This window comes from Helianthus annuus, chromosome 9 (genome assembly GCF_002127325.2).
Source record: "Helianthus annuus cultivar XRQ/B chromosome 9, HanXRQr2.0-SUNRISE, whole genome shotgun sequence".
Lineage (NCBI taxonomy): Eukaryota > Viridiplantae > Streptophyta > Magnoliopsida > Asterales > Asteraceae > Helianthus > Helianthus annuus.
In genome coordinates this window covers 30,573,564-30,601,238 of record NC_035441.2, presented here as the reverse complement: position 1 = coordinate 30,601,238, position 27,675 = coordinate 30,573,564, and the positions used below count along the sequence as shown (strand labels likewise).

General features: G+C 39.4%; 1 protein-coding gene and 1 long non-coding RNA gene across 3 annotated transcripts; one reads left to right on the top strand and one right to left on the bottom strand.

Annotated features, from left to right (window-relative positions):
- The first annotated feature begins 15,517 nt into the window (after window positions 1–15,517).
- Window positions 15,518–23,810, top strand: LOC110944034. Its single transcript, XM_022185758.2, has 9 exons — window positions 15,518–15,899; window positions 16,023–16,304; window positions 18,437–18,785; window positions 18,848–19,281; window positions 19,367–22,081; window positions 22,592–22,664; window positions 22,903–23,107; window positions 23,513–23,641; window positions 23,775–23,810. Exons 1-9 carry the CDS (start codon window positions 15,518–15,520, stop codon window positions 23,808–23,810), a joined length of 4,605 nt encoding a protein of 1,534 aa, XP_022041450.2.
- A 2,247-nt stretch (window positions 23,811–26,057) lies between these two features.
- On the bottom strand, window positions 26,058–27,055 carry LOC110941998. Of its 2 annotated transcripts, none has more exons than XR_004866481.1 (2): window positions 26,913–27,055; window positions 26,058–26,531 (listed from the first exon to the last, which is right to left on the bottom strand). It is a non-coding gene; the product is annotated as an uncharacterized LOC110941998 (long non-coding RNA). The 2 variants fall into 2 exon arrangements; XR_002594545.2 differs by having other exon boundaries at window positions 26,058–26,629; window positions 26,913–27,044.
- Window positions 27,056–27,675: the final 620 nt, after the last annotated feature.

The following is a 27,675-nucleotide window of genomic DNA, read 5'->3' as shown; positions in this document are numbered from 1 at the left end:
TCAGTGTGGCCCTTACTGAAGAAGCGATTCGGTTAAACAAGTTCGATGAGATTGAACCCAGGAAAAAGGAGACTCATGTGGAGTCCTCTGGTGGTAGCAAGCGGAAGTTTTCGAGTTTCAAGCAAAGCACCGGGACGGTGGTCAAGAAGGGAGAATCGAATGCACCAGCTCAAGATTCAGTTGGTGGTAGAAAGAAGAGCAGGGGATACATGGGTGCACAGCCCAAGTGCAACTCATGTCAAAAACATCACTCCGGTCGTTGTGGGTTGAAGGTTTGTGAAGCATGTGGAAAGGTTGGCCACCTGAAGGAGACTTGTTGGGCAAATGCTGGCCGGGGAGGTCAGGGAGGAAATGGAAATAGAAACAACCGTGGTGGTGCTGGGAACCGCCCACAAGGAAATCAGGGTGGAGATGGAAACCGTGTTAACCAAGCAGGCACCGTGAACCGAAACCAGGGAAACCACCAAGCTGGGAACAATGGTGGAAACGGGCAGAGGCCCGGATGTTTTAATTGTGGAGATCAAGGGCACTTCAAGAGGAACTGCTCGGAATTGAACCAAGCTCGTGGAAGAGTTTTCAACATGGAGGCCAGGGAAGCGCGCCAGGATCCCAATGTTGTTACTGGTACGTTCCCTGTAAACCAACGCTATGCGTCTGTTTTGTTTGATACTGGTGCCGATTATAGCTTCGTATCGCTAGAATTTAAGAACATGCTTGGTTTAGCCGCTAGTAAGTTAGATATTCCTTATTCGATCGAGCTAGCAAATGGGAAGTTAGTAGAAGCCAATGAAGTGATTAGAGGTTGCGTAATCGAGTTAGGAGAGCGCGAGTTTGCTCTCGATCTACTACCAGTCCAGTTGGGAAGCTTCGACGTGGTAGTAGGGATGGATTGGTTAGCGAATAACCAAGCAGAGATTGTTTGTCGCGAGAAGATTATCCGTATTCCAACCGACGATGGTGAGACCATTGTTGTTCATGGAGAGAAGCGTGAGACGCCGTTGCGGATTATTAGCTGTCTGAAAGCAAGGAAGTGTTTAAAGAAAGGGTGTGTTGCTTTTCTAGCACACATTGTGGATAAAAAGGCTGCTGAGCCGAAGATCGAAGACATCCCTGTCGTAAGGGAGTATCCGGAAGTCTTTCCAGAAGACTTGCCTGGCTTGCCGCCTCAGAGGCAAGTGGATTTTCGCATCGACTTAGTTCCAGGCGCCGCGCCTGTGGCTAAGGCACCTTATAGACTTGCCCCGTCTGAGATGCAAGAGCTATCAACGCAACTTCAAGAGTTGTTGGATAAGGGTTTTATTCGACCAAGCTTCTCGCCTTGGGGAGCTCCAGTTTTGTTTGTCAAGAAGAAGGATGGTAGTTTCCGTATGTGCATTGACTACAGAGAATTGAACAAGCTGACGATCAAGAATAGGTATCCTTTGCCAAGGATTGATGATCTGTTTGACCAACTTCAAGGTTCAAGTTTCTACTCCAAGATCGATCTTCGATCTGGATATCATCAGCTTCGGATACAGGAGGAAAGTATCCCGAAGACAGCCTTCAGAACTCGTTATGGGCACTACGAGTTCCTTGTCATGCCGTTTGGTTTAACAAACGCACCTGCAGTGTTCATGGATTTGATGAACCGAGTTTGTAAGCCGTATCTGGATAAGTTCGTGATTGTGTTCATCGACGACATCTTGATCTACTCAAAGTCGAAGGCAGAGCACGAGCAACACCTCAGAGCTATCTTAGAGCTACTGAAGAAGGAGCAGTTGTATGCCAAATTTTCTAAGTGTGAGTTTTGGCTGAGAGACGTGCAATTCCTTGGGCACGTGGTAAATGAAAGTGGAATTCATGTGGATCCAACCAAGATCGAGGCGATCAAGAATTGGGAAACGCCAAAGACGCCAACCGAGATCCGGCAATTCTTGGGTTTGGCTGGTTATTATCGAAGATTTATTGAGGATTTTTCAAAGATCGCTCAGCCATTGACGCTCCTCACGCAAAAGGATAAAAAGTTTGATTGGGGAATCAAACAGGATGAAGCATTTCAGTTGTTGAAGGATAAGCTTTGCAACGCGCCAATCTTAGCTCTACCGGAAGGTACCGACGATTTTGTGGTATACTGTGACGCTTCGCGTCAAGGATTGGGTTGTGTGTTGATGCAACGTCAAAAGGTTATCGCCTACGCATCACGCCAACTGAAAGTGCACGAAAAGAACTATACCACGCATGATTTGGAGCTAGGCGCAGTGGTTTTTGCTCTGAAGATTTGGAGACACTACCTTTACGGGACAAAGTGTACGATCTTTACAGATCACAAAAGCCTCCAGCATATATTCAACCAGAAGGAGTTGAATATGAGGCAAAGGCGATGGGTTGAGCTGTTGAACGATTACGACTGCGAGATCAAGTATCATCCAGGGAAGGCGAATGTGGTCGCCGATGCCCTAAGTCGCAAGGAGAGAATCAAGCCCATAAGGGTTAGGGCTATGGAAATGATTATCCAAACCGATCTTTCCTCACGCATTCGAGCAGCGCAAAAAGAAGCTCTCAAGGAGGGAAACCTTGAGAAAGAATATCTCCGTGGGATGGAGAAGATATTGGTTCCAAACAAGGAAGGAACGTTATGTTTTGAGAAAAGGATTTGGGTTCCTTTGATTGGTGATTTAAGAGAGGTTATTTTTGATGAAGCTCACAAGTCACGGTACTCTATCCACCCGGGAGCGGATAAGATGTACCAAGATCTTAAGGATTATTATTGGTGGCCTAGGATGAAAGGCGATGTTGCTATTTATGTGAGCCAATGTTTGACTTGCGCTAAGGTTAAGGCGGAATACCAGAAGCCTTCGGGACTTCTGCGGCAACCAAAAATTCCCCAATGGAAGTGGGAAGAAATATCCATGGATTTCGTTACGAAGTTGCCAAGAACGCCTAAGGGCCATGACACTATCTGGGTGATAGTGGATCGCTTGACGAAGTCAGCACACTTCTTGCCTATCCGCGAAAAGGATCATACAAGCAAATTGGCGGAAATTTACATGAGAGAGATTGTCACTCGCCATGGAGTACCCCTCTCGATTATTTCTGATAGAGATGGAAGGTTCGTATCGAGGATATGGCAATCCTTCCAGGAAGCTTTTGGCTCAAAGCTGAATATGAGCACCGCGTTTCACCCGCAGACCGACGGCCAAAGTGAGCGGACGATTCAGACATTGGAAGACATGCTGAGAGCATGTGTGATGGATTTAGGCGGTAGCTGGGATAAGCATTTACCCCTGGTTGAGTTTTCATACAACAACAGCTACCACACCAGTATTGGTGCCGCGCCATTCGAAGCTTTATATGGGCGCAAGTGCAGGTCGCCGCTCTGTTGGTCTGACGCAGGTGATAGACAATTGGTAGGTCCCGATGTAGTTCAGGAAACTACAGATAAGATCGCGCAAATCCGAGATCGCATTAGCGCGGCTCGTGATCGCCAGAAGACCTATGCAGATCTGAAAAGGAAACCTCAAGAGTTCGAGGTTGGGGATATGGTTTTGTTAAAGGTATCACCCTGGAAGGGTGTAGCACGCTTTGGGAAGCGTGGGAAGTTGAATCCACGCTACATTGGTCCTTTCAAGGTTTTGGAAAGAATTGGAACAGTAGCATACAAGTTGGATCTACCTGCCGAGCTGAATAACGTTCACGATACATTTCATGTATCCAATCTAAAGAGGAGTCCAACTCAAGTTAACGTTGCCATTCCTACCGACGAGATTCATATTGATGACACGCTCCACTTCGTTGAAAAACCTGTTGAGGTCACAGATTGGAAAGTTAACAAGACCCGCCGGAGCAGTGTCAAGCTCGTCAAAGTTCGCTGGAATGCTAGACATGGTCCTGAATTCACCTGGGAGCGTGAAGACCGAATGAAAGAGAAATACCCCCACCTGTTTCCTAAGAACCCTGCTTCTTCAAGCAGAACCTAAATTTCGGGACGAAATTTATTTAACGGGGGGAGAATGTGACAACCCTCTCAAAACCAGGTATCCGTACGACTTAATTAATTATTAATTATTGCCTAATTACTGTGCTTTACTGAGTTTGCTGATAAACTGCTACTTGATTGTTGGTACTTGTACATATCTGCATCATACTTTGATATTCCTGTCACTACACTACTTAATTGCTGAACCTTAGTGACAAACATGATGCACAAAAGCACAGTAGCACTAAACGGATACACAGTGAACATGCTGATATAGCCAGCATCAGGCAAACACTGCCTCTAAAGGCCTGAATGAGCCAGAATTATTTTACTACACCCATAGTGTGTGTAGGGATACAAGGGTTGTATGATTACGTCTCTAGGAATAAGATATAGAGATTTGGATGTGCCTAAAACATACTTTAAGCACGGAACACAGCACTTTTATCAACACACTAGCTTCTAGCTAATTAATAAAGTGCCAAAATATGAGGAATTATTCCCGACACTTTGCAGAATAAATTGTGACGCTAAAAATATTATTTATGACGCTTAACGGATATCTTAAGCACTTTAACGGATTACTATCCGACCGAACAACCGGACAATACCCGGAACATAAAAATATTGCCAAAATTAATATTGGTACTTTTCTGAGCCAGTTAGGGTCCCTGATTACCCTAACACCCGCTTTTAATGCACTAAAGCAACTAACGGGGTTAGACCTCGCACTTAACGCACTTAACCAAACTAAACCGTAACTGAACGTTTGGAAACGAACCGAGCACCATTACATCCCAATGGGATCGGCCAACTAGTGGGACCGGGAGGGTACGTCCTTTATTATTTTATATTAGATTACGCGAAGATCGAGGCACCTTTTTCTATAAATATCCTCACCTCTCACACCTAAACACACACACACCTCACCTTCACTCTCTCTCCCTCCCTTGCTCTCCCTCTCGGCCGAACACTATCACCACCACCCACCCGCTTTCGAGTTCAAGTCTTGCAATTCCAAGTCCATACAAGTGTCGGTGGTTACGTACAACGGAGCTCGGAACAAACGGAACGCGGAGGACCTCTACCGTTTGCTATTATCCACGCAGTTTTCGACTAGTTTCTTCCCTAGCCCCGAGCTAGAGGTATAACGTTTAAAACTCATTTTTGGTCATGTCTAAAGTGGTTAAAAGGATATTTGTCGGTTGAATGTCGGTAACCCGCTTAATGGAACTTTAAAGTCTACTAAAACGTGTATATCGTTGGATAAAAGCTCAAAACGCGTGTAAATGTCGTAGTATTTGAATATGTTGATTTTTATGGCCCGATCTATGATGTGGTGGCTCTCATCATCGTTTAACCCGACTTTGTTAGGATCACGTATCCTGACATACACTTGTTTCTTTGGTACAAGGGTTAAAAGGTGAAACTCCACCACACGGGAAACATGAACTTGTGTAAAAGTGTTTTAACGTGAAAAATAGTATTTAAAACAAGCCGATCTACGTATGTACAAGTGGTATATTCGTAGGACCGGGTGTTGAGAAAATCATGTTTTATAAAAGTTGGTTAACATGTTAACAAATATGATTTTTATAGACTACAAGTGTATAAACACTTGTGAAATGAAAGATCCGACAAAATAACAATTTTTATAAAAATTGTCGGAAGTTGTAAAGAGTGATTTGTTCCAAAAACGGGGTTTTTACAAGAATAAACTATTTTATACCTAGATCCACTAAATACAACGAGATCTACATAATAGTTTTAGAAAAACTACAAGTTCATGTAATATTGCGATTTTACGTACTTATCGACTAGTTTGAAGTATTGGAAATTGATTTGGTTGATTTGAAGAATTGTTGAAATGATTTGTAAAAGAAAATGATACGCTTGAAAGCGTGGCCACCTCCAGTTACAGGGGAAACTCTGGCGAAATTTTCTAAAAATATAACACTTAGAATTATTTACAAGTGTTAGACTACTTTGACATGTTTTCAAATATATTTCGCCATGACTTTATTTATAAATAATCGGAGGTGGGATTTTCACAAAACTAAACGTGATAAATATATATATTCGGTAAATATATTTTGTCACAACACTGTTTATGATTATTTTGTGAAAATGTATAAATATTATTTTTAGAGTAAAAATAATATTTACTAACTTGTCAAGCCCGAAATAATACCAACGCTTATACGACAAGCATAAGAGTCACAACGGTAATTTCTATTACCACCTAATCATTTAAAACGTAACTTACGCATTACGCAGAAATATTCACCGACACGTATGTTGTCAACGTATTATTTTGGAAAATATCATGTAAAGAGAAAATATATTATTTTGGGAAAATATTATGAGAAAAAGGAAATATATTATTTTTGAGAAAAATGAATATATTTTGAAATAAGAAATAAAATATATTAAGTGGGACTTAATAAAATAATACAAGTATACATGTATTTAATTCCCCCATCCTTGGGAAGGAGAATGCGTATCAAATATATATACGAAACGGTTGACTAACTGTTTCCCAAAAATGTAAACTATGAAGCTAAAGCACGGCCATCCGTCTAATAGAATTAGCACATGTAGGTCGTTGCACAGCACCTGGATATTGGATTGCTTGATTTTGTGACGCGTTCACTGTGAGTTCATGTCCCCCTTTTCTCTTAACTGTTTTCAGTATTATAAACTGCGGGGGTGAAATACATGTTACAATGATTATGGATATGTTATACATGGTATGGTTAGCGTAAGGAGTGTTACTTAGATCATGTGAATGGGTAGGCGGAAACTTGAGGTCATTAATCCTCAGGGTAGGACCGAGGGGCAGGAGCGGTAGATCTATTTGGGTGTAGCGAGCCCAGTCTCAGGTCCAGCAGAACGGACCTTGGGATGACTTTGTTCCCGACGCATAAATTTGCTAGGTTTGAGCCTTCCTACTTGCATTTACACATATCAATGGCCTTGCAAACCATTGGTGATCTCTTTTTCCTTATTTGCTACATACCAGGGTTTTTGATAAAGATAAAGGTTTATTTACTCACTTTCGCATGAACTCGCTCAACATTATTGTTGATTTTTCAACTTACATGTATTTCAGGGAATTAAGGATCTGGCACGGTTTAGCAGGATTTCCCGCTGCATTTAGACTCAGAGTCATCCGGGTTCAAGGCTTATGGCTCTTTCCTGGACAAGCCATAGCCCCTGAACCATGTTTATTTATGTTTGCATTATGGTAGTAGTTGTACTGTTTAAGACAAGTAATGGTTGTTGGGTGTTTACCCATTTAGACAATGTTTGACAATTTTATTTTCAATGGATGACTTTGCATGATTTTAAATTCATATAGCTTGTTATGGTTAAGCTATGGTATTAAGAGGTCACACCAAATTAACCACGCTTCCGCAAAGCCAGGGTGTGACATTCAAGGATTAATCACAACCACACATTCAAGAGACGTGTCTATTCACGAAGAGACACAACTCTTCACTCGTACCCGTAGAAAACTATAAATAGGATAGATTGTTTTTCATTTGAAATCACTTACTCTCATTCGATTGTACATACATTCAAGTTATTATTTTTGCAAGTTTGTTTAATCACGCTCGTTCTAGAGATCAAGATCCATTTCGGGCCAATAGTTGTCACTGTCACAAACCATTAACTTCTATTGCTTTGCTCCTTCACATAAATCCATATTTTAGTTGGCATGTTTCGGGTTTGCAGGCTGAATACTTGAATCTGAACACGACTTATGTATTTATTTGTGTCATAAACATGAAGCCCATTCGAAATCCGCCCACATCCCACTGTCATCTTCTTGCTCTCCACGCGACGCCGACTTGGCGAATCACAACTCGCAAGGCTCCGTGGCATTGACCATGTATGATTAGTGAGGTTTTTTTCTTTTTGCCTTTCACTTAGGGTTACCCTTGCTTCAGTCAACCACTCAATCAGACGTGCACAACCGATCGGAGTAGTAGCAGCTGCGCAAACCAGTGATCGGAACAGCAACAACAACATAGACAAGCAAAAACCTTTGATGCTGTGTTTTTTAAGTTTCGATGTGCAAACCAGTTCGGAACAGCAGCATGGTAGTGATTTGTGTTTTCTCTTACGTTTGCGGAGAAAGGGAGATTAACATCCGGCGGTAAGCTAAGAACCACCGCGCGGTTCAGCTCAACCGTTTTAAAAAGTTGTCATTTTGGTATGGGTCAAAACGAGTTTTGACCAAAATAGGTACGGGTTAGAATGGGTCCGGACCAGGATGTGTTTGGGTCAGAACGACCCGTTTTAAGAAGTGGTCATTTTGTTCCGGGTTAAAACATGTTTTTGAGGAAATGGATGTGTTCGGGTCAGAACGGCCCGTTGTAAAACGGGTTCCGGTTAACCTCGACTAGGTGCACTTGATGTTGAAGGCAAGGAATTACCGAAACCGGTTTACGTTTCGCGTGAAAGACGACCCGGTTATAACCATCACAAGAAAGCCGGAGCGATGAACGCCCTTGTACGTTACACTTTCCAACCCATTGTAGCTTATATAGTCAACTATCAACAAAGTATCCGCGGTTGTCTTTTAATTCAAGTATATTTGTTTGTTTTTTGTATCAGATTCGAGTGGCTGCAGTGCTTACAAATGCACCATTCATGCTCAATCTACATTGTGATCAATATGTCAACAACAGTAAAACTGTAAGAGAAGCTTTGTGCTTCTTAATGGACCCACAATTGAGTAAAAAGCTCTGTTACGTCCAATGGCGTGTTCGTCGATGTAAGTTCCAAACTTTCAATAACCAGCTATTGACGGATGGCAATTTTGACCCGTTTACTTACATAACAGATTAACATGAGAGGACTTGACGGAATCCAAGACCCGGTGTAAGTGGGTACGGAATGTGTCTTTAACCGACAGGCGTAATACAGATACAATCCCCCGATGTCGGAAAAAAGACCGAAGATGACATGTGATTGCTGGCCTTCAACAAACTACTCAAATCATTTGCATGTTTCAAACAATCCTCAGTGCCATGTCCAGCTGCAATATGAGAGTTCTTGTCATCGTGAACCAATTTATACGGTCTAAATATTTAACATCTTGACCAGAAATATGTTTCATTCACAAACGTAAGTTCATTTTGTATTCCACAATAACAAAATATATATATACCAGTCCACTAGACATAGCCAGTTCACCCAACTGCTTCCATTTCAACTCGCTTTTAGCTACCAGCACAATATCCTGTACACAATAAAACCAAAGGTATAATCATGATTACAAATGAACTGATATTTTTTCTCTCTAAGCTGTCTAAACATAGTATTTCTTGACCTTTGTTTGCATGAGTGTTGGGTAGTCGTGACTAGCTACGGTTTGATGAAGAGGCAAGTTTATACTTTTGTGTCAGATTAGTTTATATTAGTTTATGATGGTAAATTGGGAATTTAGGGTGTGCATGGGTCTTTTTTTTTGGCTCAGGGCGAACTAAAAGCGATATTCGGTTTTTTGATTTTTCCGGTTTTACATATAGGTTCGGTTCGGTAATGAGTCAGGCTTAGGAATTTTTTGGGTCAGAAGAAAGCTTGTCCAATATAGAAAACAATAAAATCTGGGAGTAACACTTTTTTTTTCCAAAAATATTGAATTTCAATAACAAACATTAATCTAATAGATGGCGTAGGTGAGCTGGGTTGTTTTGTGTATGTGAAGATGGACACGAGGGTGGATATCGGTGTTCCAAGGGATGTGATCTGCGATGTGGCGGAGAAGCTGGGTGTTGATATGGTGGTGTTCGGTAGTCATGGCTACACTACGGTTTGATCAAGGTGGAGACGTGTACATACATGGGTTCGAAACCAAATATATTCGCGATCATGCATATCTGAAGCATGAAAATGAGATTAATTGTCCTCCTTACGTTATCCGTTTCCCCCTTTTTTACATTTTTTCAAACCGCAGTTGTTTTTTATAGTTGTTTAGCTTTGATTAATTGGGGCATGGTAAAATCAACTATAGTCTTTGTACACCCACTGTTGCTTTGTGCCCACTGTTACACCAGTTCAAAGATCTCACACTTTTTTTTGTCGTCGTATGACACAACTGTTTTTATGTTTTACCTCATTTCTATCATATCATTAACATGAACAACAACTCTTATAATTTTCTTTTAACTACTAACAACAGAAGGTGAATTATGTTTCAGCCCAAGTTAACAGTTTTGGATCATACATCAGTCTAATAAAGAAACTTAAGTAACAATGTGGATTATGATGCAACCCATATTCAACAGTTTTACAGGCGACTCACGAGCACCTATACATTATCAAATGGAGCACGATTCAGTTCAGCACGCCGCAACACGTGCAGCGATTCGGTTTAATGCGCCGTCCATTTTTTTTTTTTTGAAACTACATGATGCAATAATTACATAAACTATATTATTATAATAATATTAGTTTGTGAAACAGGTTTGGGTAACGGGTCAAAATAAGCATTCTTTTTCGTAGGGGTCAAAATGTGCCAACCCCGGGCCCCTTGGGAGCATGTGGAGGTAAACCTTGGAATGATGACGTCTTCTTTACTATTATGTACGCATCCAATTAGAAGAGCTGAATGTGATTTACGGCCTGGATTTTTTAAAATGTGAAACCGTAACTTTTGTGTGGTCAAAGGCTTTACGTGGTTAAATGTTTGATGTTATTTAACCTTCATCTACCGTTTCTATACGTTGCGCCTTAAATTGTAAGCCCCCGGCCGCTACGCCAAAAGACAGTGTGTCGCCTTTTGGTTTCAGTATAATAAAACGTGCCAAGATCGAGTTCCGGGGAACCCGACATTGTACTCGGGCTACTTAAAAACAAAAGATGAAAGACAAGGGTTACGTTGCCCCGTGACGCAATGCGCGGGTCGCTTTAATAACATGACCTGTAGCTTCAATTGACACACTAAGTTAATTCCTTTCACAACAAATGAGAAACGGTTACTTCACTACCAAGTTGCCTACAAAGTACAAACACTTGAACACACTCTCTTGCAATATTGCTTTTTTGTGTATATGTATGTAGTATCAGGTGCATTAGTTATTGTATTGTGTATATGTATTTTCTATCAGCTGCATTAGTTATTATAAATTGCCACTTGTCCTGCCAGCTATTGTGAACAAATTACCACTTGTCCACCACCTGATACGTGTCTTCCTGATGATAATTTAGGTTTAAAAATCTCCCCAAACATGGCTGCTCAGATATATCTCTCATCTTCAACCCACACATCTCCACCACGTGAAAAACTAAATCAAAAGAGCAGAGCTTGAGAGGGAAGATAGGATATATATAGCGACAGAGCGTGAAGGAAAGGGGTGGTGACTCTAGGGTTCACCACCGTCACCCTAACTGTCAATCCAACTCGCGGGCACAGCTACCCCACCCGACCATCTCAGAGACTCACCACCGTCACTTCTGCCTCAAGGTCTCCTCTTCCTCTCTGTAAAACTTTATTATTCCTATGAATTAGACTTAGGTCCAACTGGTTACTTCGGGTTTTCCTGTGTTCCTGGACCGGAACCGACCTGAACCCGGAATACAAAGAACGCAGGAACCAAATTCCTACCTCTTTAAATGGATACAATTCGGTTTCGGGTAATTTACGGTTCGGGTATGGGTATTTTCGGGTAGAACCTCTTTTTGCTCAATCTAACATTAATCGTCAAAAGATGCAACTAAAAAATCAACTTCCTATGCAGCTAGAAGAGAGAAACCGTGCAAATCGGATAATGTCCGATTATCTAATGCACGGTGTACAACTTGTAAAGCGGGGAATGAAACAACAGAAAACACAATATAAAGTACAACCAACATTTTTGTGATTCCTAAAAGACGTTTATAACCAAAAGTACCAACATTTGCAAACATATCCTGATCTAACAACACTCAAAAACATATCTCTGCCTACATGTCATTATAAATGCTTATTTTTCCCTAACCAGAGTGCTAGGCCAGTTTTCCTTATTCCCTAATTTGCTTCTAAACTCTTACATTTTTGCTGAAGTCTTTATTTAACTGATAAAGGTTCTTTAATTCCCTTTATATATCACTTTTTGGGCGTATAATTCATGCTAATTTTTATGCTTTCATATACATATAAGCAACTTAATATGTTTACCGCTTAATGCAGGTTTGTATATGCTTTGTTGCTGCTGTTGTTTTGTTCACGAAGGATTCCGTAGCCGGGTTAGTACATAAACTTTAAACAACTTCTGTAACAAAACAAAAGCAACATATATTTTTACTAAAAAACCACAGTTACATACAATACAGGTTCAGAAAACGACGGAAAATACAAACTTTTACATTTAGTATGTCCGGTCGTAAGCGACAACGGGTGTCCTCTACTGTATTGTCCAACACTGCTTCGACTTCTACGGGACCACACAGCTCTACTTCTTATGTAGACAATGGTGATTGTGAAAACGTTTGCCAGTTTTGTGGTGCGTTGTTTTGGTTGGATGAACGTGTGGCTTCTAGGTCGTATACTGGTGGTCTTGGTTATAATCAGTGTTGTAGGGGTGGTCTTGTAGTTTTGTCGTTACCTAGAAGGCCGTTCACTACTTTAATACATCTCTATCAACAGGCCGAATTCATGACAAATATTCGTGCATATAACGCCATGTTCTCGATGACGTCCTTTGGTGCAAACGTTGATGAACACGTAAATTGTGGGTCTGGTCCTTATGTTTTCAAGATTGGCGGACAAATACACCATTGGATTGGTTCTTTATGCCCACCCGATGACGAGAGGCCTAGGTTTTTACAGATGTATATATACGATACTGACAATGAGGTCTCTAATAGGCTTAATTGTTTTAGTAATGAAGGCAACTCTACCTTGTCCTCTATGGATTTCGACAGTTACAACTTATTAGGGTTTTGAATCTTCATCTTGGAGCCTAATACACCATCCAATTTCACGCTATTCAACCTACGATTCCATCTACCATCAAGATAACAACCCGAATCAAGAAGATTTCATCAATCTCAATCTTGATTCTAAACCCTAGCCATCCATCTATCATCACTCATCACCAACCATCCATCATTCACCATTCATACATCTTTCAAGCTTCAAGATGACTTCATTCATGTTCCAATCATCCGGTGATCAAGCTTCTTCAACCATGAGCGGCTAATCATCTCGGTTTCACCCCGGTGTAGGTAGTTGTTAATTTTAGGGTTTCGAATTGTTCTTGTTTCAACTTGGTGACAATTTGCGTTTGATTTTTGAAACCTTTGATAATAGTGTTACATTTTTGCGAATTCGTAAATTGTCGAACGATGTTAAAAGTTATGACTTTGCGAAATGGTGATATGTAATTGTGCATTGTCGTGGTTAGGATTTACTTGTGTTGATTACAAAGTGTATTCTTGTCCGTTCTTTGGGACGTTGATAGTTATTAGCACCTAAGTCACGGTACACTAAATCCGCTAATCATATGCATTTGAGTTGAATCTAAAACTTGTAGAAATCCTAAGTTAGCAACTACCGAAACCGGGTGTGATTCCTTTCTCTTATTATTGTTATAATAACCAATTTTCTCGTAATTGTTAATCATTAGTTGTTAATCAATTTAATCAATTCACTTAGTATAAACTCACATCTTTCAATTAAACAAAAACATAAAGACATTCTAGCAAGCTTCATAAAACGTGACAATTGTTTTGATTCAATCGAATCCACACACGAACCACATACTCTTCGTGGTTCGACCCCTTGCTACCACTAACACATAGTTAAGGGTAATTTGGGCTTATAAATATTATGTTTGACCGGAGCGCGACACTCCGATTAAATTTTGGCGCCGTTGCCGGGGAGTGCGTGCGCTTTGTGTTTGGATTACTGTTTGAATTTCGTGATTATCTGTTTAGTTTCTTTTTGCACTTTGTCTTTTTCCTTGTTACGTGGTTGTGTTACTTGTGCAGATTACAGGTAGTGCATGCATACAAGGAATTTCGGGAGGATTTCACCGTTAGTCTACGAACCAGAAATCGAAAGGGTAGCAAGAAGAAAGTTAGCAAGCCGATTGGAAGCAACACTTGCTTCTAATCAAACCAACCAAACACCACAATCCACACCATCCATTGAAACCGATTCAATGGCAAACCAAAACTCCAATCACCCAAACCTCAACCAAAACCAATTCCAATCCCGAGGAACCTTTCATCCCGCTCAAAATGTTCAACCTATACCTCAAGAGCGACCGGGTGGTAACAACAACACCGGACCACCTCCACCACCTTTCCAAAACCAAAATCCCAACAACACCCAAAGAACACCCCCATAACAGAACCTTCATCGACAACACTCCTTACCCCTAAACCTTGATGATCGAAACGTCAATTACGACCACTGAGGCAACCGAGATCGTGGCAATCCCGCGAACGAAGACCCCTTCTTCAACATAGACGATTTGAGAAACGCCATCCCCGATGACGAACCATATAGTGTTCCCGGTTATCAATCGCCGGAACATGTAAGCATTCATACGGAAAATTCGGACGATGGGGGGTACTATGATGATCGGGCTAACGATGACGAAGATTAGGGATACATAAATCGGGGTAATGGCTATAATGCAACAGGGTATGAAGATGAAGACTTTGGCTATCAAAATGCCAATTATGTTGCGGATGAAGACTACGGGTATGGGAATAGAAGGAATGACGGTTACGAAAATAACTGCCAACCACGAAATAACAACCAAAGGAACCGAAATGACGGGTTTTACAACAACAATAACAACAATGGCAACCCTAATCGGATCCCTCGTTTCGTGGGAGGGGGTAACCAAGGGGATAACCAAGGTGGAAATAGAAGAGACGATAGAAGAGGTGACAGGGGCAGTGATCGAAGGGACAATCGAAGACCGGGTGATCAAGAAGTAAAGGGTCCACAACGTCGTCAACAACCTCCACGGGGAGTGAATGATCGTTTTCGACCGATAGTTACCGAAAATGACTCTCCGATAGTATGCGAACGGAGGATGTTTGATTGTAAACCGCATTATATCAATATACTTCCCCACTTCAATGGGAGGTCGAATGATGAACCGTATACGCATTTGGCGGAGTTCTCGTCAATTTGCAACACTTTTTGGGGGGCACAACTTCGCATTAGAGGAGGTCAAGCTTCGGTTGTTTCAATTTTCGTTGAAAGACAAAGCAAAACAACGGTTTCTCACACTTCCGGCAAATAGTATCCGGACATGGGGTGAGATGCAACAAGCCTTTTCAGATGAATACTATTCGATGGTGAAAACCGACGACGCTAGGGATGAAATAAGGTCATTTCGGCAACTATCGAGTGAACCGTTGCATGAAGCATTCACTCGATTTAAAGAATTGATGAGGAGATGCCCACATCACCAAATAGAAAAGTGGGAATTGGTGAAGTGCTTTGTACGGGGTTTGGATGACAACACATGAAACCGACTTGAATCGACGAGCAACGGGACTCTTTTAAGAAACCATGAAGACGATGATTGGGAGTTTTTGGAACGGATGAGCAAACGGTCAAAAGAGAAAGAATCGGCCGATCGAGCTAAGAAACATCCTATTTCCCGGTCACTTCCCGATCTTGATTCTAAGGATCGAATTTCTACCTTAGAACGGGAGATGGCTCGCGTGAAGAAGAAGGAAGTGAACGCGGTGCAATTTGAAGTGTGTGAAGAGTGTGGTGACATTAGATATAGAGCGGAGCAATGTCCAACGGGGCCGAGTGACTACACCGAGGAAGCCAACCAAGTGTATGGAGATCGGAAGCAATATGACATGAACTCCAACACTTACCATCCGGGCTTGAGAAATCATCCTAATTTCCGGTATGGTAAAGCCTCGAATCAAATGAACCCGAATTTTCAATCGGGTAATCAAGGAGGTCAAGGTGGGTCCTCGTACAATAATCGGCAAGGTGGTAACCAAGGGGGTTACCAAAGGAATTACAATCAAGGGGGTAACCAAGGGTATCAAAACCGTGAAGGTAATTATCAACGTGGTTACAACCAAGGCGGAAATGGGGGTAATGCTTCTAACTCTCGAGGTGATGATTCGATTAATTCGAAATTTGATGCTATCATGAATGTCGTGAGTACTCTTACCAATTCACACCATGAGTTCAAAGCCGAAGTGAGGAAAGAGTTTGAAGTGAGGGATAAATCTCAAAAGGCATTAGAGAAGCAAGTGGGTCAACTCGCGGAAGAGATGGCTCAAATGAGAGGAAGCACGGGAAAGCTCCCGAGTGTCACCGCGGTGAACCTTAAGCATCAAGGGTCAAGCTCGAGAAACACAGGTGAGGTACCAATTAATAAAATTACTTAACGTAGTGGTCGAGTTGTTGATAATGGTGTCAAAACACCACCACCCCAATTTGTTGAAGGGGTGGTGGAAGATGCTAGTGAGGATGAGCATGAGGATGGTCAAACGGGTCAAAATAAAAATGATTGAAAAAGAATAATGGCACTCCCGTTGTGACCATACCGGTCCCTAAGGCTAAGGAAAAGGGTGTGGAGGCTAATACCGCCCCTTATCCCGAAGCATTGAAGGGACCCATTAAGAAAGTTGTAAACAAAAGAGGTCTGCAACAAGAAGAGTTGTTGGAAATCTTCAAACAAGTCAAAATCAACCTACCGCTTTTGGATGCAATCAAACAAGTACTGTCTTATGCTAAGTACTTGAAAGACTTGTGTACTCAGAAACGAACTCACAAATTTCCAAAAAAAAAATAGATTTAACCAAAAACGTGAGTTCGATTCTTTCGAGTGCACTTCCACCTAAGCTCCAAGATCCGGGTGCGCCTATCATTTCAATTCAAGTAGGCTATTTCAAAATTAACCGGGCACTTCGAGATCTTGGTGCTAGTGTGAGCATTCTACCGGGTAGTTTGTATGACCAATACGAGTTTGGTCCCCTTCAATCATCAAACACCACCGTGGTGTTAGCCGATTTGACACCCAAACTACCCCGTGGAATTGTTTCGGATGTGATAGTGAAAATTGAGGATTTTTACTAACCGGTGGACTTTTTAGTACTTGACTATGTGGCCAAGGACCCAACCAAGCAACCTACGGTGATTTTGGGTCGACCGTTCTTAGCAACCGCAAATTCTCACATTGATTGTAAAACAGGAACGGTTGACATGACATTTGGAAACCGAAGGTTGAGGTTGCATGTTTTTTCCGAACTTATGAACCCTCCAGTTGATGATGAATGCTATATGGCAGACATTGTTGACACGTGTATACCTCTTTGCGACACAGTCGTGAATGGGGAAAATACAATGGAGGATTGTTATATGTTTGACAGGTCATAGGTAGAAGTGGAAAGGATCATAAACGAGGAAGTGAAGAGCTTGGAGGTGCTTGCGCTTCGAGAGGGAAAACCGACATGGACGCACCAAGTTGAGAGTTTACCGGAGAGCATTGATACTAAATTGAAGCCGTCATTAGTAGAGCCTCCGGAGGTCGAGTTGAAGGCATTGCCGAAGCATCTCAAGTATGCTTATGTTGGAGAGGGCAATACACTCCCGATTATCATTGCATCAAATTTAACCGTGGAGCAAGAGGAGAAGTTGATGGATGTTTTGGTCACCAATCGGGCGGCGATTGGATGGACCATTGTGGATTTGAAGGGTATTAGTCCCTCGGTGGTGATGCACAAAATCATCACGGAAGAGAATGTTACTCCCGTTCGAGATGCACAACGAAGATTGAATCCGAATATGCGGGAGGTAGTGAAGAAGGAAGTGCTGAAATGGCTCGATGCGGGTATCATTTACCCCATCTTGGATAGCCAATGGGTGAGCCCAACACAGTCGGTTCCCAAGAAAGCAGGTATACAAGTCGTCAAAAATGACGCAGGTGAAGAGGTAGCCACTCGGCCGGTAACCGGGTGGCGAATTTGTATTGATTATAGGAAGTTGAATACCGCAACTTCCAAAGATCATTTTCCTTTACCGTTCATTGATCAAATAGTTGAGAAATTGTCGGGGCAACAATTTTATTGCTTCTTAGATGGCATTTTTTTATGGATATTACATAACATTTATGGATTTTGTATAGTAAACTCTTGAACAGAGTGTTATTTTCAATTTCAAACATGCTACAAAGTGGTTCGGGTCAAAACGGGTCAATTAAAAAAAGGTTCAAATGGGTTCGGGTTAGAACGGGTTCAGGTCGAAACAGGTTAGGGTCAAGACGGGTTTTGGTCGAAACAGGTTTCGGGTCAAAACGGGTTGACTTTCAAAATATCAAGTGACAAAAAAATCAAAAATATAATTAAAAACTGTTAAAAAGACAATATAGCTTTCGTAAATTGCTGTAAGTTTAATATCTTTATCTATTTTAAACAACCGCAAGCCTTTTGCAATTTCTCTTTTTATTTATGACAGAACAATGAGTAATTGAAATTGTATTGTATGATTAGATAGTTGTAATAATTTGGTAAAGCTCTTTCGCACGGCTCGGGATCTTTGTTCCTCTACCGAGACACCATCGTTTGGTGTATGTCTATACGGCTCTCAGTCTGAACGTTGCTATGATAAGCCATCTCCAAGCTGTCTTGGTGCCATAATTGCTGATTCTGATCCTATACATAGCCGTTTTGACATTATAATTCGTGGGCGGGATAGGATCCCACAACGTATAAGTAAGTTACACCCGTCGTGCATGGCATTACAATATCCGTTGCTTCTGCCATTCGGTGATAAGGGATGGTCTCCAGACTTGATGCTTCGCACCAAAGATGGCTCACGAAAAAAGTTAACCATGAACAAGTATTATAGTATTTGCTTCATGACCGTTCAAGCATTTACACGCTACTACTCTGTGGTGGTAGGCTATTTCAGCAGTTTGTTGTAGATGCGTATGTTTGTATAGAGGAAAGTCGATTGGACTATGTTAGACGTAACCAAAACGCCCTTCGCTCAGAGTTTTTACAAGGTATACATGACGCTATACAACGTGGCGACACAGAGGGTCGTGAGGTTGGTAAACGTACATTTCTTCCAGCCTCTTTTGTAGGTGGACCACGATATATGTACAAGCATTACCAAGATGCCTTAGCTATTTGTCGTGTTCACGGCAATCCACAGTATTTTGTAACATTCACATGCAATGTTAAATGGCCTGAGATTCAAAGATATCTGTCACAGTTTCCAAACCTAAAAGCTCAAGATCGACCGGATATCATTGATAGGGTATTTGCAATAAAGGTTAAGTCGTTGATTAAATTTCTTAGAAATTCTCAAACGTTTGGTCAAGTTGTCGCTGGTACGTCGTTAGTGATATGTGTTTCTTCATCCACTAGATTGCCATCTCTATCTTTCTTTAAGTTTACTCTATATTATTACTACAGATCTTTATACCATTGAGTTTCAGAAGAGAGGTTTACCTCATTGTCATTTGTTGGTTTGGGTTGCCCCTTCTCACAAGATAAGGGACGCTACACAGATAGATGACTTCATATCCGCGGAGATTCCTGATCCTTCAACACAACCTCACTTGCATCAAGTCGTCACAGATCTTATGATGCATGGTCCGCGTGGGGTTGTCAAACCGGATTCGCCTTGTATGATATCGGGATCATGTTCAAAGGAATTTCCTAAGGCAAACCAAGAACAAACTTCATTTGACGATAAGGGATTTGCACATTACAAAAGACGCTCAAATGGATTTAGTGTTAACAAGGGTGGGGTTCAGTTGGATAATCGTTACATAGTGCCCTATAATCCTGTGTTATGCAGTTGGTTTATGGCACACATAAATGTTGAGTATTGTGGATGGAGTATGCTCATAAAGTATCTATTTAAGTACATATCCAAAGGTGTAGACCGTATACATTACAAGATCAAATCATCACCTGCTGGTAACGATGTTGTACAAAACACTGAATATAGCCGTCTGGATGAGATTCAAAACTTTTTGGACGGTAGATTTATTTGTCCACATGAGGCTTCCTGGCGTATATTTAACTTTGACATACATGATAGAAATCCGGCTGTTCAAGTACTAGCGTTGCATCTCGAAAACATGCAGAACGTAAGTTTCCGGCACAAAGATGTTCTTGACAACGTAGCAAATAACGAATTCATAAAGCGTACTACGTTGACTGAATGGTTGTCTAACAATGTGTGGGACGTTAGCGGTCGCCATCTGCGTTATATTGATTATTTGAATGAGTATAGATGGGATTTGGAATCTAAGCGTTGGATAAGGAGAACAACAACCAAGGTTCCCTCAATTGGAAGATTGATATACATACATCCGGCATGCGGTGAAGCTTTCTACCTACGCATGTTGTTAGCCCATCAAAAGGGTTGCCAGTCATTCAATTGCATCAAGACTGTAAACGGACATGTTTGTGCTACTTATCGAAACGCATGTGAACGACTTGGGTTAATAGGTGATGATAGAGAATGGTCATATGCGTTTGAAGAAGCATCACTTTGGGCTACTTCGTCAGAACTCCGGTCTTTATTTATACAAATTCTCCTGTACTGTGACATTTCAGATCCGTTACAGCTTTGGAATGCTCATTGGCCTAGGATGGCTGATGATGGAGAAAGAAGTTTTGGCATAGTTAATGATGATGATCGTAGGCAATTTGTTTTGTATGAACGGGAACTTTTACTGCAATCTGGGTCTACTGGATCATCGCTGCAGGAATTTGGCTTGCCAATGCCAACTCCTGGCATGCTCGAAAGATTGAACAACAGAATGTTGATGGAAGAGAAAAACTATGACCGACATGCTCTTTCATGTGAACACCAATGTTCTTTAAATAAGCTAAATACAGAACAGAGAATGATATATGATTTTGTTATTTCCGGTATTTCAACGAAAACCCAAACATTATCATTTGTTTATGGTCATGGTGGTACTGGAAAAACGTTCCTACGGAATACGATCCTTTCTGGTTTACGTTCTTTAGGAAAGGTTGTGTTAGCAGTCGCGGCTTCTGGTATAGCGTCGCTACTTCTCCCATCTGGAAGGACCGCCCACTCAAGATTTAAGATACCTTTAGACCTTACAGATGAGTTTGTTTGTCACATCAAGAAAGGTACTCATTTGGGTATCTTGATGAAGGAAACAGTTCTTATAGTTTGGGACGAGGCGCCAATGAGTGATCGTAGATGTTATGAGGCGTTGGACAGAGCACTTAAGGACCTAGAAGACAATGATACAAAGCCTTTCGGTGGCAAATCAGTTCTGCTGGGAGGTGACTTTAGGCAAACACTACCCGTCGTGCCTAAGTCCACAAAAGCAACACTACTAGCATTAACATTACCAAGATCTCATTTGTGGCGACACTTCAAGGTCTTTAAACTTACTGAAAACATGCGGCTTCAAAGACCACATCTAACAGCTGAAAGACAACAACAGATTTCTACCTTTTCTTCGTGGTTAGTTGAAGTAGGGGACGGCGAGATTGGAGTTCCAGATCTTAAAGATCCAATAAACACAAATATTTTACAAATCCCAAATGAATACCTCATACTACATACAGATAATGCGTTAACGGAACTCATCAAATTCATATATGACGACAAAACCCTTACTGAACCCACAGTAGCAAGTTTATCAGCAAAGGCAATTGTTTGTCCAAAGAATGATACAGTGGACGACATTAACTTGAAGGTAATCAATATGGTTTCTGGCACTTCCACGATGTATCATAGCATTGACTCGCTGATTCCGACTGCAGGAACAAATGAGGACATTGAATCTCTTTACCCTACAGAATACCTAAACCTTTTAAACTTTAGCGGCCTACCACCCCATCTTTTGGAGCTTAAGATCAATGCACCTATTATCTTGCTGAGAAACCTTAATCCGATTGAAGGCCTCTGTAATGGAACAAGGATGATAGTAACACAACTATTGTCGAGGATAATCGAAGCCCAAATAATGACTGGAAAGTTTATCGGTAAACTCATTTTCATACCCAAGATTTCTTTGATACACAAGGACAAAGAACTTCCATTTGAGTTCAAGAGGAAACAGTTTCCAATAAGGCTTTGTTATGCGATGACTATAAACAAAAGCCAAGGCCAGTCATTAGACAAGATCGGTATATACTTACCACAACCAGTATTCACCCATGGACAACTATATGTTGCCTTATCCAGAGCTACTGCGCCAGAATCTTTGAGAATTCTTATAGTACCAGACGAAGACCATAACCACAACAAAACCCGAAACATCGTCTTCTCAGATTTTTTAACAGAAATTAACCACATGTGCCGGCATACTTAATCTCATATATTATAGAAATTAACCACATGCCTTTAAAAAAGGAAAAAAGATAAACACATGTCCTAGCATACTGAAATACGAAAATTTATTTACAAGACATATGTAACAAAAGAGCTATATTTTTACCTTATAATTTACCTACTTTCATTGTCAATGGCAATTACATAACAACTTGTCTTATAAAGGTATGCTCTAACATCAATAACTCCTCCAGATTTTATATGTAAAAACTTAGTGCTAGGCTTCCGACAAGAACTGTTTTCATGCCTCCTATTAGTTATACCTATGATGCATACATCTAACCCTTTCATCTGGTATTTATTAGGTAACGTTGGGAAGATGTCTATCAGAGATGTGAAGGACATAAGACCATATGTTGACAATTGTCGTGACAAACGGTTAGTGTAACAAACCATCTCACAAATGATGACTGATTAAGAAATACTATTACTAATACATCTTCTATCATACAGTAGAAGCCAACTATGTTAAATTAATGGAGGAACTGGTGTCCCCATACATCCTAAGATTGTTCCAGCTATAAAAGATGCGCACGCTTTGGGGTAACTAATTTAACTTTCATATTGTTGTTTATTTTACTAATGTTCGTTGGATCTTACGTACGAATTGTTCCAGATGCGATATGAGGATTTTGAGTGATGCGAATACGTTCTACATAGAAACGGTCTTAAGTCATCTTGGAATACGAGAATGTTTCTCGGAGATTAACACGAATCCGGGATTCGTGGACGATAAAGGCAAGTTAAGGATTTTGCCTTACCATGGTTTCCTTAGATCACAGCATCGTTACAGCAGTCTCTGTCCTCCTTACGTGTGCAAGGTAAACTTTATTCGTTTTTATTATTTATTATTTTTAAACATATAATGTATAATTATATATGTATCATATGAAAATCTATTTGTCACCAATCTAAGTTTTTTCTTATTAAATTAATTGTAACAAGATTTGAAAACCTTTTAAAATTGTAGATTTTCTCTTATGATGTTTTAACATTTGAAAAACTTTAAAATTGTAGGTTTTCTCTTATGACATTTTCACCTAAGAGTAACTAATCATTAAAGGTGTAAAAATCGCTCACAACAGAATTATCATACTAGCCACACAAGTTTCCAACTACTACGGTATGTTTCCCAAAACACAAAATTGCTGATATAAAAACATATTTACAATACCAGTTGACGCTAGATGTCAAAAATATTGTTTATAGGTTCTATTCAACTCCAGGCATCCTATTCGACAATTGTTGGTATCAACCCAGAAACGGCACAAATCCCACCTGTGGAACCTAAGGACGAAGACGATCTGATAATCACTGTTCATGAGTTAACCATGCCTGACGTTGCAGAGAAACAGGTACTCAGGCAATACATTGATTAATCGAATATAAATTATGCATTGTCATGTTCATTAGTAAAAGATGTAGCCCAGTAATACTTCTTTTGAAACAATTGGAACAATTTACTAACAACAGTGAACGTGTGCGCAGATATCTGCGCAATTATTAGCCCTTCATCTGACGTAGAGCGGGAACGATAACTCAGTTGGTAACCAGTTTTTTAGAAGAAGCTACAACTCAAGAAACATAACATGAAGTTAGGAAACTACCATATGACGTGTTAGGCACTTAACTTGTCGATACACTTAGCTACATCAATACACATTTTGTAAAAGTTATGTATGCTGTAAAACATACTAACCTTCTTCATGTAAATTTTTACTAGCAAATCATTTAGACATAGCCGCAACGCGGCGGGTTCTTCACCTAGTTAATATTAAATCTTATCATACTTTAATAAAATATTATCCTCAAATCTAAATTATTGATTTAATATATTTTTAAAACAAATACCTATTTTTCCTACTTATTTTATATTAAATATTTAAATAACAAACTAATATTAAATGTTATCCAAAATTATAAAAAATATAACTTTGTTTTTATTATTTGGTATACAAAATTATATTTATTCAACTCGTGTAAACGCTGGGTTTTTTGAAAAAAAAAATTATTATTTACTATACAAACTTACATTTATATAACCCGTGTATGTAATACACGAAGTTTTTAAAGATATAACTTCTTATCATTTGCAATGTAAAATTAGATTTATTCAATACGTGTAATACACAGGGTTTTAAGGATATATATTTTTTATTATTTGTTAGATTTTTCAACCCGATTATACATGGGTTTTTTTAAAGATACGAAGTTTTAGTATCTAATATACAAAATTACATTTATTTAATCTATGTAATACACGTGGTTTTTAAAGATATAACTCGTTTTAGATCTATTTAACACGAGTAATATAGGGGGTTTTTAAGGAAGTATATTTTTTTATTATTTGGTAGATTTATTCAACCTGATTATACACGAGTTTTTTAAGGATACGACGCTTTTAGTATTTAGTATACAAAATTGCATTTATTTAATCTGTCTAATACACATGGTTTTTAAAGATACAACTTTTTTTATTATTTGATATATAAAATTACATTTATTTAACTCGTACAATATACGGGGTTCATAAAGATCTAACTTTTTATTGCTTAATATATAAATTCCATTTTTCAACCCATGTAATACACAGGGTTCTAACCTAGTATACATATATATATGGCTCGGTTCAAATGAGAACCGCCACGAGTTGTGAAAACCGTGAGAACTTTTTCTTCCCGCGCGAGTTGGGTTAAATTTTTTTTGCACAAACGTAGATGAACATATTATAAACACATATATAAAAAAAGTAAAAAAAAAATTGTCGGGTCGGTAGTTTTGACTGATGCAAGTTTTTTTTACGCACTAGTTTAAATTTTATACGAAGATAAACATTTTTTTACGTCTCATGTAAATATGGGTATGCGGCATTTTTAAATTTTTTTGGGGTACATGAGAGTCATTTTGCTCTTAGTTAAAAGGGAGGAAGAGGTAAAAAAAAAAAAATACTGGATATTAACTGAAAATTTTGACCAGATTTTGATTTTGGATGAAAATGACAACAAAATTGAAACCACATGAACCCAAAGTTAAAAGATTTAAGTTTTAGACTAAAGTGGAAAAAATAACCAAACCACATAGACTATTTTAACAGTTTACTCCTTTTTCTTATATAAAACTTTCATAGTTTACTCCTTTTTCTTATATAAAACTTTCATGAGCACCGGTTCTCAGTGACGTGTTCATGCTTCATTGTGGTACACATACGCTCATGAATGTTTGAGTTCTATGTTTTGGTTGTCTTCTATGTCAAAGTTTAGGAATAATTTAAGGGTTAACTACGTTCTTTTCATCACTAATTTTGATAATTGTGGTTAAACGATGTAGTAAACACTAATTTTGGTAATTGTGGCTAAATGATGTAGTAAAATATGAATGTTATTCTTACGTATACACAAGTGTTGAGTAAACGACGGCGTATTAGAATTTAGTAGATAAAGTTGTTTATTCATTCTCCAAAGTTCTATTGAGTTTATTTTTTGTTTAGCCCCATCGTAACGCAAGGACTTTTTACTAGTTCCACGAATAAATATGAGTTTTCTAACAGTTCTCAAGGTTTTTGGTATCATTGATTCTAGATAGTAAATAGCACATAAATTGCAAGATATTACCACTTTAAACAAACTCCTAGTAAGATGTTAATACACAAAATAAGACAACTAACTTCATGTTCATATTGTAAGTGAATTCTCTAGCACACTTGCTCTCTAATTTATATTTTCAAATGTTCAAAACTTAAAGTGTGTTTTGCGATTTTATAACTAAAAACACTGGATAAGGGGATATTGCATTGAAACATCTATTGAAACTAAAAATACAAATCAATTATATGAAGGTAGTTTAACCACATTAAAATTTATAATATACATTGTGGTTCTAAAATAATCGAATCAAATTAGACTAGGCGATACATATAATCATTAACAATAATTATCTTACAAAACAATAATGATTTCAAAGACAGTTGGGTAAAGGCATTGGATATTCTCCTTCTAGTTTGACATTGATGAGATAATTCCGTTAACAAATATAATTAACAATTGTTGTAGACCTTTCCGAATCCGCTTGGAACTCTTGATATCACGGTCCGTTAGACAATGATAGGGCCCAACACATTTATGAAAGTAGTCTAATCCAACAGATGTCATTACTATTACTAGTTTCATCAAATTTAAAAAACCATCCGAGATCCCCAATTTCGAAACATCAGATCCGCATCCAAATCCTTACTTGTAGATTGAATCTCTACAATAGAGAAAAGACAGCTTTGTTGGGCTGAGATCATTAACATACTACAACCATCACCAGTTGTAGAACACATAATCTTGGTTATCAATCCAGATCTTGAGTGAGAATTTGAACAATAACATGATAAGAAACAGTAACACTTTTATTTATAGTAAAAATAATACAAATTTTATGATGTATGAAACTGTTAAAACCCGATTAAACTTACATAGGTTTAATCTATTTGATTATTCATACAAGGTGAATAACCTATGGAAGAAAAGTAATTGTAGATCTGAGACAAATATATGAATAAATTTTGATGTGGGGTGCGGAAAAAACTTAGATCTGTGACAGATATGAAAGGAGAAAGGAAGATAAGATAAGAAAATAACTTACATGCAACGATCTATGGTGGTGCAGCGGCAGCGGCAGCGGGGTTGGGCTTCAAGGCAACCGGTAAGAACATAGAAGATGGAAGTGTAAAAAGGTAGGTAGTTGAAATAAATAGAGTTTATGAAAGGCTTTTAGACCAACTTCATTCGTTTTTTGATGGGTTGGGAGGTTGGGTTGGGTTGTCAACAACAAAAATAAAAAATAGAATTAAATGCTCGGATAGTATTTGTGGTTTGCCATTTTTTCACTTTTAGTCTCTAATTTTCTAAAATTACAGCTATAATCCTTAACTTTTCAATTTTCGTTCCTAAATAGTCCTTGTGCCTAACATCAGTTAGTTTTATCAGTTAAGAGGGTATGAAATGACAAAAAATACCATTTCCTTAAAAAGAGCAAACCACAGGGACTATCCGGGCATTTAATAAATAAAATAAAAATAAAAATCTAACTAACAAGTCAAATTTCAAGTGGGCCCCACAACCTACCCCACACTCACCCTACCCCCTGTCATCTTCTTCTTCTTCTCGACATCCATCACCCACCTGCTCTACGATGAGATTATTATACCCAACACTAGGCATACTCCAAATAATATCTTTCTCTCCATATTCAACGCTTTCACACATTATCATCAGTTCCCATGTTCTTGCTGTCACCACATCATTGCAACCATATTCCAATTCCAATCCAAACACCACTCAAACCTTCTCTTCAATCTCACTCCTTAACCCAGCCCCATATGGACCAGTCATCTTCAACTATCGAG

Coding starts and splice junctions, on each gene's coding strand:
- LOC110944034 (XM_022185758.2), top strand. CDS start 15,518: ATGAGCAAACGGTCAAAAGAGAAAGAATCGGCCGATCGAGCTAAGAAA. Junction 16,305..18,436: donor GTCAAGCTCGAGAAACACAG/GTGAGGTACCAA, acceptor TTGTATGATTAG/ATAGTTGTAATAATTTGGTA. Junction 22,082..22,591: donor CCAGTCATTAGACAAGATCG/GTATATACTTAC, acceptor GGTATTTATTAG/GTAACGTTGGGAAGATGTCT.